The 11,566-nt window shown below is 48.5% G+C and overlaps 1 protein-coding gene across 1 annotated transcript in view; it reads left to right on the forward strand.

Annotated features, from left to right (window-relative positions):
- The window catches only part of LOC102387075 (A disintegrin and metalloproteinase with thrombospondin motifs 7), a gene marked incomplete at its 3' end in the record, with an annotated part of 64,202 nt that continues 52,636 nt past the window's right edge, over nucleotides 1–11,566 (forward strand). The window contains exons 1-3 of the mRNA XM_025195539.1: nucleotides 1–13; nucleotides 745–1,100; nucleotides 7,658–7,856. Coding sequence (XP_025051324.1) covers nucleotides 1–13; nucleotides 745–1,100; nucleotides 7,658–7,856 — 568 coding nt within the window. The remainder of the gene's footprint in view (nucleotides 14–744; nucleotides 1,101–7,657; nucleotides 7,857–11,566) is intronic.

An 11,566-nucleotide genomic window follows, 5' to 3' on the forward strand; every position in this document is an offset into this window, starting at 1 on the left:
ATGGATGTAACGGGTAGCAGGGACCCAGGCAAGGCAAGTCTGCTAGGTCCTGCTGTGACCAAAACCCAGGGGTGAGGGGGAAGCATCCGCTTTTGTGACAAAGTCTTTTGCTGGGCACCAAACTTCCAGTGGAGGAAAATAGATCCTAAAATGTTTTTAGTATCGTGTTTGGGTCAAGTCTCAGGGGTTTTCCAGCAGCCGGGAAGGTCTCCTGAAGCAAAGCATGACATGTTTCCTTGCTTGTCAGATCCAGTACAAGTATTTAACCACCACTTAGGTTGAACATGTGCTCGCCAGGAGAGCACGCTGCCTTGTAGCAGCCCGAGCATGTGTCCATGCGTTCATTTGTCTGGTGGCACTTGCAGACACCCACAGGATATTTCCTTGGCGCTTTGTTCGGGGTGGAGGTGTTAACTCAGGTGTCCCAACTACCTTCCAGCAGGAGGAATGATCTTTATTCCCGTCCTTCCGCTCCCACGACACCTCCCTCTGTTACCCTTTGCTCCTGTTCTTCATTGTCTTGGAGTATCTCTGCGCTCTCTTGAACGCTTGGCATTTATCATCCCGCCGGCAGCTGCAGGGCTGGGACACTATGGGACATACAGGCTCCCATCCGCCAAAGTATTTGGGCTCCTTGTTGCTGCATAAGTGCTTAAGTCTCTCGGATTTGATTTGGAGCAAGGTGCCTATGTGCTTTTTGGGGATGATTATGTGTGTGTGACAGTTCACACGTTGTCTCCCCAGACCCTATTCTCCAGCTGGCCCCTGACTACGACGTCGTCCATCCCATCAAGGTGGACGAGAGCGGGTCCTTTCTGTCCTATGATCTGTCTCAGCGCGCAGTTCACAAGAGGGCCCTCTCCCCAAGGACCGGTTTGCCCGCCTTTTATGAACTGCATTACAAAGGACAGCACCTGAGGTTCAACTTAAGCCTCAACAGCCAGCTCCTGGCTCCTGGGTTTGTGAGCGAGCGGCGCTATGGAGGAATCGCTGAGGCCAAGATCCACTCCTACGGTCACAATTCCTGCCACATGCTTGGAGAGGTTCAGAGCCAGGCGCTGAAAGGGGGTTTGGCAGCTGTGAGCACCTGTGATGGGCTGGTAAGTATTCCCGGGGAACTCATTGAAACTAATCACCTTGTATCAAAGTACTAAATAACTCAGTCGCTATTGAGCATGGGAGTGAGGGGCACGGCCTCTGAATCAGACCTTCGGTGCAGTGGGTACAATGGGTAGAAAACCCCCACATTGTACCCAGCTCACTCTGCCTTTCAGCATGCACAGTCAGCCACGGTGTGCCATGGGAGATGGGGCAAGATGGATCTGTGGTCTGATCCAGTAAATGGCAGTTCTTACATTGATCTGTCCTGAACGATGGGTGAAATCCAGGCTTTTACTGACAAAACTCCCGTTGACCTTCTTCAGGACAAAGCTTCCTCCCACAGGCTGGATTCTGCATCCAGTAAAGTTAATGGCAGATTTCTCTGGTGCAGGTTAGCTCTTGTCCTCCCACCTATTTGCTTGGGCACGTTTGAATACTGGATCCCACAGCCCAATGCCTGCTGTTAGATTTAGACATCCCTGTTCTTGTGCAGATGTCTTGGGGTAGCAAGGATGCTGATTGCCAGGAGGCAGTGAAAGGTGCCATGTTGCCTTTATGTGCCTGACCATAGTCAGACTGAGGGACCTACTACTGTTATCCCCACCGAGAGAGGTCTGTGATTCAGAGATGAGGAGGGTTCAGTAGGTTTTGGTTTGATGCCTGCGTGTGAGACTGTCTGTTGTCCCAAAGCAGGTGTCTCTGGTTGAGAACCAGGACATCAGCTGTTTTAAGCAAGAACAAGGTTTGCTCAGTGCAAGGGTTGGGTCTGCAGGAATATGATGCTCTTTTTAATCAGAGACCTGGAAAGATAAAAATGATACTCAAATGTAGGAATTTACCCCCCAAATTGGGTGAGGAAACCACCGATGGCATGGGGAACATGCTCAACTGGTGGAAATCGTGATAGCTCCAGTGTGTCTAGTTGTAAAAGCCATAAGAGAGGCATCTAAGCAGGGGACACAGGATACCTGTGTATCATGCAGAAAGGTGAAGTAGGATGACTGTGACCATTCCATTGCGGCGGGTGTTATTTATGATTTAGGGTGTAAAAAGAAAGGTGCAGGAGGTCCTTGTGAGTGCATCATGTCAGGGTCAGGAAAGGTTTGCTCCCCTGGCACTGGCAGGAGATATACTGTGGAAAGAGCAATGAGAGGTACAGAGGACCTTGGGTTTGTACTGAGACCAGCATGATATGAACGGTCTCAGGGAGCTCTCACCACATTACAGTTCATTACAGTGCAGAATGAGGCTCTTTAATTTGCACTCCCCCACCTCTCAGTTTTACAGCTTGGACTCACGATATGATGGGTTTCTAGCTTTTGTTTTCAGCCTGCCAAGAAAAAAGAGTTGGGGTGGAGAAAACAGCTGGTGGCCCAGGCATAATGTTGGGAGCTGAGGTCGAATACTGCCTTTTGCACTAACATCTTTTGTGGCCCGGGGCAATTTCACCCTCTGGGTTATTGGGATTGTAACAACAACTTGCTTCTAGAGGTGGAGAAATGCTGTGGAGAAGATCTACGAACATCCATTCAAATGAGGCAAATTCATTTAGGAGACAGGCACAAACTCTGATTCATATTTTTGTGAACATTTGTACATCTGCATTTTTCATTGCCAAGGTGCTCGTAGAAATGGAGAGTGCTGGGCACACGCACGTGACGGTGCCTTTGCACACAGATACTTTGTGCACAACTCGTCACCCTGGAAGTATTCACATGGGCACACTAAATGCTGTTTGTGGGCAAGGTATTCGTCCAGTCAGGTACCAAAAACAACACTGTGGTCATGTCTGCGTGAGCAATTAATGCTATTTGGCTTTAGTGCATAGTAAATTTACTTCACAGTAGGTTAATTTACTGTGCAATAAATGCCTGCATGTGTAGACAGTGGCGCTTTACTGCGCAGTAGATTAGTCTACTGTGCAGTAAAGTATCTCATGTAGACACAGCCTGTATGACTTATATGGCTAGTCCCCCAACATGAGCTCAGCATAAAACATTACTCAAAGGAAGAACCATTGCAAATTGCTCATAGGCTGGAAGTATGGTCACACAAACCATTCCTAGAACAATATACAAATAATACATGGATTTTTGCAAAAATCTATCCACAAATTACCCACAAACAAGAGCGAGAACGAAATTCAGATAAATAACAAATGGCTTGTTATGAGTGACCCATCCAGGGTCCCCTTCAAGGGGACGGACGAGCTCACGTTCCTAAAGAAGTGCAGGGAAAGTGAAATGTGAGCAGGTCTGCTAAAATACTGATTGGCAGGAAAATTGCAAAACCAGAAGAGTTGTTAACAAAATTCCCAACGCAAAGTGCGGCAGGACTGGTGATGGACCGTTGTTATATTTCCATTTATTGAGAATCACCAGGGAATGTAGGTGGTAAATTGCTTCCAAAACACTGGGCCATTCAAACTGGCTTATGCATTTATGTATTTTTAAATTAAACCTGCTTTTTTTTTCAGCACCCAAAAGCTAAGAAACCCCAGAAGCTGTAATAACACCATACAACCTGTGTTACGTGATTGCTGTTGAAACTATAATGCAGCAAGCACTGTGGGTTTGTTATAAAGGATGAATCACATATCACTTGGAATTATGCTAGGCATTGCCGAATGTGAACAAGCTAGACAGCACCGTGGTGCAGAAGCTTAGTGCTACAGGCCCGGGGGACAGTGGCTTGCATTTATATATGATGAACATACCTTACACTAAAAGCCTTGTGCTGCTTCCATTGAAAACACTTTGCAATTCCAAGTTGTTTTATCCAAATGACTTGACCTGAAATTCCTACTTATGGCAAGATCAAGTGTAATTAGCATTCCTAGAGGCCAAGGAGCTCATCTCTTCTTTTTGTGCAACATCTGCTCTAGCATGTTATTCATGTAAGTTAGAATAACCGTATGTTGCTTAGGATCCTTTCCATTCCAGATTTGTGTTAGGTGATCTCGACCAGTGACACGAGATCAGGACAGTTAGGACTCTAGTCTGATAGACTATCAGGATTGAAAAATGGTGGTAAAATTGACTTTAAATTAGTGGTAGTATTAGCTTTAAATATAGACACTCCGAGCAAATCCCAATCATTGCTGATTATCATTTATTTGAAAGATTTGTCTGGGACGAAGTCTTGTGATGGACCCTGGTCCTTTGGAAGGCTAAACTGTGTGTGTAGGTCTTTGGGCAGCCAACATACACGCTGGAAGCGTTTCAGCACATTCTAGGGGATGGTGTTTTCCACCCCTGAATGTGTGCAAGCACGCACGCGCACACACACACACACACACACACACTAGCTGCTTTCCTGCATGGCTGCGCCTGCATTTGGGGGGGATAAAGGGAGTAGTGGACAATTTCAGGTCCACAAATCACATGCATGGCATGAAAGCATCATTACTTGGATTCGAGTATAGAATGCATCACCAAAAAAATGCAAGTTGAGGAAAGGCTGGCTGGGTTGTGAATGAGAAGGCGGCAGATGGACAGCGTGATTCTGTGATGAAAGCTAAGCTTTTGGGGCTTCAGTCCCTTAAACGCAGCTGCCTCTCATGAGCAGCAGGCACAAAAAAACCAACCAAAGCTCGGTCACCTCAGATGAGGGAGAGTGGCTGAGGAGGGGCTCAGAAAGACCAGAGGAGTCCCAGCTATGGGGTCTGCTGTGAGATCCCCAACCGTTAACATCCCCAGGAGAGGTAGGCCTTGCTGGGAGGTCTGCTCCAAACACAAACTCTCCCGAGTCTTTGGTTCGTGTTCCTGAGCCGTGGGAGAGGATGGGGTGAGTACCCAGCACGCTGGACTCAGGAGGTCATTTTCTTTTCAAGAGGCAACCAGAACAGTAGCAGGCAGGGGAAGGCGCGAGGGCCGGTGTTGTGGCTGATGCTGGCAGCAGAGATAAGGGAGAGGCAGGCAGGATGAGACACGAATCTGGGTAGCAGGGGTTGGATCCCCAGAGGCTCTGAGCCTTCATGGCTCCATCTGACATCCGCAGGTGCTCAGCATCTGAAAATGAAGACACCCCCCCACCCAGCCTTGTGCAAGGGAAGCCACTGAGGTAGCATGGCTAACAAAGGCCACAGTCCTGAGGCTGGATCCATACAGCTGGGCTCCTCTGATTGAGCCCCAAAATGTAATTCAGGAGGACCTGCCTTTGTGGATACAAGAGCAGGGGCAGGGCCTAACTTGGGGGGAAAGTCTGCCATTGCATGTTGGACCTCACCTGTTTATGGGAGACTGGAGTACAGGGGCCGCGTCTACACGAGATGCTGACTGTGCAGTTGTTATTGCACAGTCATTTAGTACCTGCATGCCCAAGTACTAAATGACTGCATAGTAACCGGCGTTGCCCTGCAACGCTACTGCGCAGCAAGCGTCTCTTGTATCCGTGGCCACTGAGTAGCATTTTGGCTCCTCTCTGGCTTGGAGACTCTGAGCACGTAGCACCAGAAACTTCCCTCTCTCCATACGCCATTAAATCCGCACGCAACACAGGGGTTGTGAGTGCCGCCTGGTAGGTGTGTTGCGCTGTGCGTGCATGCTCTGCAGCTGGAAGATTTCCACCGTGTGACAGGAGCCCTGGAGAGCAAGGAGCCCGAAGTGCTCTTAGGCCTCAGTGCACACACAGCACAGTGAGCTAGTGATCACACTCCCTGGATCAAACATGAGAGGCTAAGAAAACCAGCTTTATTGTGCCATGTTGTAGTCTTCCCCTTTTTTTTTTCTTCCTCGTGGTCTGCAGACAGTGGAAATGTCAGATCACAAAGCATAATAAACAAAGCCCAGCGGCAATGGGTTTCTGAGTCAGCACACCGCTCCTCCGACTGTTGCAGACAAACTCGAGACAGGACAAGGCTACTCTGCAGCAATTCACACAGTTAAGACCCCACCGAGTTATGTTAAAGCATGAGAATGCATTTAAACAACATATTTCTGGCAGCGATACCTCCCCATAGCTGTGTGGGCACCCACGTGTGATAAACCTGCCGACTCCTGCTGGGGAACGCCCTGTCGGATGAAAGGGATGCACAGAGCAAAGTCAGGAGAACAGAAGCATTTCCGATAGCTTGCTATCGTGGGCTCTTTGGTCCGAGGCCAGGCCGGGGTGCTCCATGTGAGTCAGGCACCAGAGAGTTTATTATTAACCAAACAGAAGCTTTTTGGATTTCAGTTCCCACCGAAGGAAAGATGTCAACAGCACATCGTCTCCTTGTTGCACTGACAGTGAATGCAGTTTGTCTCACTTAGTAACTCTGGGAACCGGGACACGGGACGGGGGTTTAGTCTGTAGGGTTGCATTCTATGCCCCGAACTTGAAATGGTGGGTTTTTAATTGAAACCTACCATTTCAATTTAGGGGTTTCCAGGACTGTTACGACAAGGGGGTCCGATCCTTTTTTTTTTCAGCAGAGCCTGCCCACAGCCAAGGGGAAAGCTGCCAGTGGGCTGAGCAGCCCCTGAGCTGCAGGGGACCCCGGTCCTTCCCTCCACCCCTCGGGGCTGCCCAGGATCAGAAAAAAAGGATCAGGCCCCTCACTGCTTCTGTCTTCAGCAGGCACCTAGATGCGGTGAGGGGCCTGATCCATTTTTTTGCAGAGCCTGCCCACCTTTCCCGCAGTCCGGGGGACGAGCTGACACCTGCATCATTGTAGTTTGCAATGTTGCGAACTAAACGACATCAGGATGTCATTTAGTTTGCAATGATGCAGACTCATTTAAAATGCCCGAAAGTCTTGCACTTGTACGGTGTGATGCCATTAAGCCACACAAAGTGACATTTCATCATGTGTACATGGTCATGGCGTCACGTGTACAAGCGCCCTCTGAGCTGCCTCAGATGCTCGAGATCCCGCCCTGATCGGATACTCTTGAAGATTCCTGCTTCTCTGCTTCCCTGAGGATGTCCTGATGTGTGAGGACAGGATACATGGCCTCTGGCTAAGGAAGCCTGAGAACCACGAGTGGCTTGGACGGTGCAGAAAGGCAGCCGCAGCTGGCTTCCAATATCTTGGCACCTTACCAATGCTCCTTGGTAAGCAGTAATATTTTGGGCTGTCACAGTAGCACACGGAAGAACCTTTCCAATGAGGGCAGAAGACAGAGTGTGACTGATATAGGGGAGAAAAAAAAGCTTCTCCCAGTATACTGGAACACGTGCCTGCTTCCTTCTCAGCATGTTCTGTGCCAGCACATTTGGAGAAGGCCCCATCTGGCTCCATCTCCATCTTGGCTGCTACTGAGTGCCTCAGGGTCAAATAACCCTACTGTTCTGCCACATTTCTACCTGCACCTTGGCAACAGGATCAGCTTAACTTTACTACATGCGCAAAAATGCTGCTTTCTGAATCTCAAGGCTAGAATGGGACTTTTAGTTCATTTTGGCTTGTTCCTCTGTGTCTGGGAGTTTGTAGTTCAGCACTCCGATAAAGAGGTAGAAGCAGTTGGTTCAGAAAACATCTGTTTCTGCACAAAATATTCGGCAAACCCTGTTATTGTCTCCATGGTAAGTTGACATATTCTGCAAATGACACTGACTTTCTCTCCCCTCCCAGAAAGGTGCATTTCGGCTTGCTAACGAAGACTATTTAATTGAGCCTCTGCCTGTAAATACGCATGAAGACCGCGCAGCCCGACCCCACCGGATATATAAACGCCATGCACCAAAACATGGGCAAGAAGACTTGATGGTGGAATCCAGCAGAAAGCAAGAAAGGAACCAGCCCACTACTGTGAGAACGTGTGGTGTGCAAGGTATTTTATCTGCTTTATTACCATTTGGTGGAGAGCCAAAGATAGGGGATTTAATAATGCACGCATCTAAAATAGACCATGTGAAGGTAAGCACAGAGGGCCCAACCCTGCAAGGTTTGCTCAAGCCCCACTACAGAGACATTGATATCAGAGCCCAGCATCTTCCTCTTGCAGTAAGCACACCGCATCCAACACGCATGCCCCTCCCTGCACAGGACTGCTAATCCTAGACCATATCATACTTATGCTTGAGGTGGGACTGGTGGAATTTATTCTACTGAAGGCCAGGTTTGCAAGGGCGACTAGGCTGCTGAAAAGAAAGCCCTGTGGCTGCACAAAGGCATGGGCCAGCATGAGTGCTTTTGCACCTGGAAGGGAGAGGAGCCAGAAAGCTCACAAAATCTATTGGTGTTAATCTGTTTTCTGTGTCTGGCAGCACTGTGAAACCCTATGACTGATAAGGTGCAAAGGGCTTGACAGTGAATCAGTGCCAGGGGTCCAGGATTAGAAGCAAACACATTATTTCCACGGGCATCTCTGTTGCAGGAGGGCGGACTGCTTTTCACACTGCTCCTCCTGGGTGAGTGGCACTTTGCTCACCTAGCACCGCCAGGCAGTGATGAGGCAGCTTTTGTGACTGAATCTCTCAAGTAGCGGGTTACTCGAGAGCAAAACATTTTCCCTGTCATCTGGCAGCATTTCTGTGTTTGCTTAGGCTTCTTGTCTGCATGTGCTCAGAGTCACTGCAGCCCTAAACCACAGGCTGCTGATTGCTATGTCTTTCCTCGTTCTCAGAGGCCGGCTTGCCGCTCTGCGGTAGCAAATATTTAACAAATTGGTATTGTTGCAATTCAGCATCTGGTTGGATTATCAAAATGAAAGCCTGACTCTGTTGTAGTCAACAGCAGCAACCGCCCAATGCCAGTGGGTCCAGGACGTCGCCCTCCGTCTTCTCTCAAGGCACCCAGCTGCAGTCGCATGCATGTGTGTAAGGGGAATTTGGCATTTACCCAACCCTCACACAGCCATAGGTACTATCAAACAACAATGATAGTATGTAGGAACTAATAGACAGTGCTTTCCAAGGCAGCTGCAATCTCCTGCTTTTTGGGAGCAGGTACAATAGAAAGAACAACCGTTGCTCAAAACAAGCAAGCTGTCCCAGATAAATGCAACGTCAAATTCCTCCAGACCAGTGGTTTTCCTGCAGTCCATCTGGATGTCTCTGGGGAATATTTGATTTAGAAGAAGTGGCCCAGACAAGGACAGCTGGAGTCTCAGATCAAAAGAGAGCCCCTAGAAGGAGTCCTGGTCCCCCTCCCCTGGGAGCAGGGTTTTACTAGAGTATCATCAGAGGTTTTCCAAATTACATCTTATGCTTCAAACATTTGCTGACAATTCGGACAGTAGAACAGACTGGCTTTCAGAGGCTTGGAATGGAGATCTGAGTCCAACCACTAGGATGCCACAACTGGGTTTTCCAAGAGGGAGGCTAGAGCAGTGGTTAGGACCATCAGTCATCTAGCCACTATCCAGGGGCTCGGGTCAGCTTGCACAGCCTCTGGGAAGGCCTGTCTTGCTGCAGCGATGCGTCTGTTGGTGCCAGAGCTACCTAGATTCAAGAGCTGTATAAGCCTGTTGCTGTCACATCTACCAAGTCCAGAGCTGACGTAGCTGTTGATGTGTACCCCGTGCTCACTCTCCAAGGCAGACAGTTTTAAATGCACAGCTCCTCGGTTACCAGCTCACTGGGGAGGTCGGTGCGGTGGATCAGCTTCTGAACAAGGGAGTTCACTACAGAAATAGTCCAGAATGCAAATATCTGCTCAACACTTAAAGCCACAGAAAGCACTGAGAGATGCTCATGGTTTGGTTGAGCCTAGGGTTGCCTTTATGCCCTGAGCATGGCTTCTCTGCTGCAGTCAAGCTAGTCATCAAGCCCCTGTCCTCTGGTTAGGCTAGAGCAAATCTTTCAGAAAAGACCCTCAGACTTTGATTGAAAGACTGCAGCTAATGGAGAACCACCGCTGCCCTAAGCAAGGTGTTCCAATGACCAACACCCATCGCTGGCACACCTGACCCTTGATCTGAATTTGTCTAGCTACAGGATGCCATCACTGCATCCTGATTTGTCTTTGACTAATGGACTAAAGAGCCCTCTGCTTCCAGAAATCTTTTCCCAAGTAGGTACTTAGAGATGACTTGATCTCAGTCAACTATCATCCTTCTCTTCGTTAATCCAAATGAACAGAGCTCCTCTCATCCATCATAACAGCTATAATGGGCCCTTTGGACCTTGGAAATCTGGTAATATATAAAAACAAATGCACAAATGGATCCCACTGGACCACCTTCATCCAGATCATAAGGTCTTTGAATTACCACTGGACGAGGGGCTAGAAGTTTAGACTGTGTGTAATATGGAAAAGAAATTATGGGAAAGCCGTACAACAGGCATCACTCCACTTTTTCCCTGTGGCCTTGACATGCGGGTGAGTTCACTTGTAAAACAATGCGCAGCAAAGAAACGGTTTATGGGCCACAGGGTTTGTTCCTGCCAGTGCCATCTGCTGCATGGGCAGCCGTGCTCAAACATCTGGGAAGGTGCTTAGGAGGGTGTTTGCCACTGCCGTGCACAAGTGCAAAAATTATCTCGGTGTCTTCTGCCAACTGCTCTGCACTGGAAAAGTCACAGAAGTCAAAGCTTTGGCAGCCAAGGTCACAACAGAAATGGGTCCCAGGGCAGTTATTTTGATTAAAGTGTCATGATTGCATTGTAGCAGTGGGGCTTTATCAACTTAGCTGGATGCTTAGGATTCTTTAGGGCTAGAGAGGGAAAGGTCTCTGCTACTCAAGTACAATGCAGGCCATAAACATGTAGAAGGTTATTGCCAATGAAAGCTTGTTGAACCTTTAGACCCTGACCATAAAAGCCTTTCCAAGTGTTTATGATGTGGCCTATAAAGCTCTTATTTAGCCTGTGATTGACCCTCGCGCTGCCTGGAGCAGCACCAGAGGGAAAGCTTTGCCTGAGAAGGCAGAGCTGCTGTAATGTGCTGGGCATGTCCCGTCTTTGCTTCAGCATCCTGTTGTGTTTTGCACAAATGCAGTTGCTCTCTCTCCCCAGGGTGGCTGGAAACAAGGGAATTCTCAATGAAGTCTCTGGCGCAGCCCGGGAAACCTCAGTTTAGGCTGTGGGGTCCTTTTGAACGTGATCAGGACATATCTGGCAACGTCTAGGAGTGGGTGCAAGCCAGCTGCCCAGGCATTTGAAGCAGGGGCTGTATTTCGTTACAGAACGGTCTTCCCATATGAAAGCCTCCTGAGCTGGATGGGTGCATATTAGCTAGACATTGGTATCATCGATCTGGTTTGTATATACCCACAGGCGCCTGCGTGCCTGCATAATAAACAGAGACAGTGTTTCAATAACAATATTAAGCATTGTGAAATATAGATTCCCATGACTGCCTGTGTCTCCATGTCCCTCACGGGCACTCCCGGGCAGAGGTCTAGTGAAAGAAATTGAGTCAAATGCGCATTTTCTTTCCAAGATGCATTTTCTTTCCATGCACTGGTTTTCTTTCCAATATGCAAAGGCAGTGAGCAATAAAAAGAAGTTCAGAGGCCTTTCTTCTATAAGCCTTGATAGGCGAGGGAAGAGTATAAGCCTTGATAGGGGAGGGCAATTTTGCCTCCTTTTTTCTGAG

Source organism: Alligator sinensis, unplaced genomic scaffold (assembly GCF_000455745.1).
Source record: "Alligator sinensis unplaced genomic scaffold, ASM45574v1 scaffold334_2, whole genome shotgun sequence".
Classification (NCBI taxonomy): domain Eukaryota; kingdom Metazoa; phylum Chordata; order Crocodylia; family Alligatoridae; genus Alligator; species Alligator sinensis.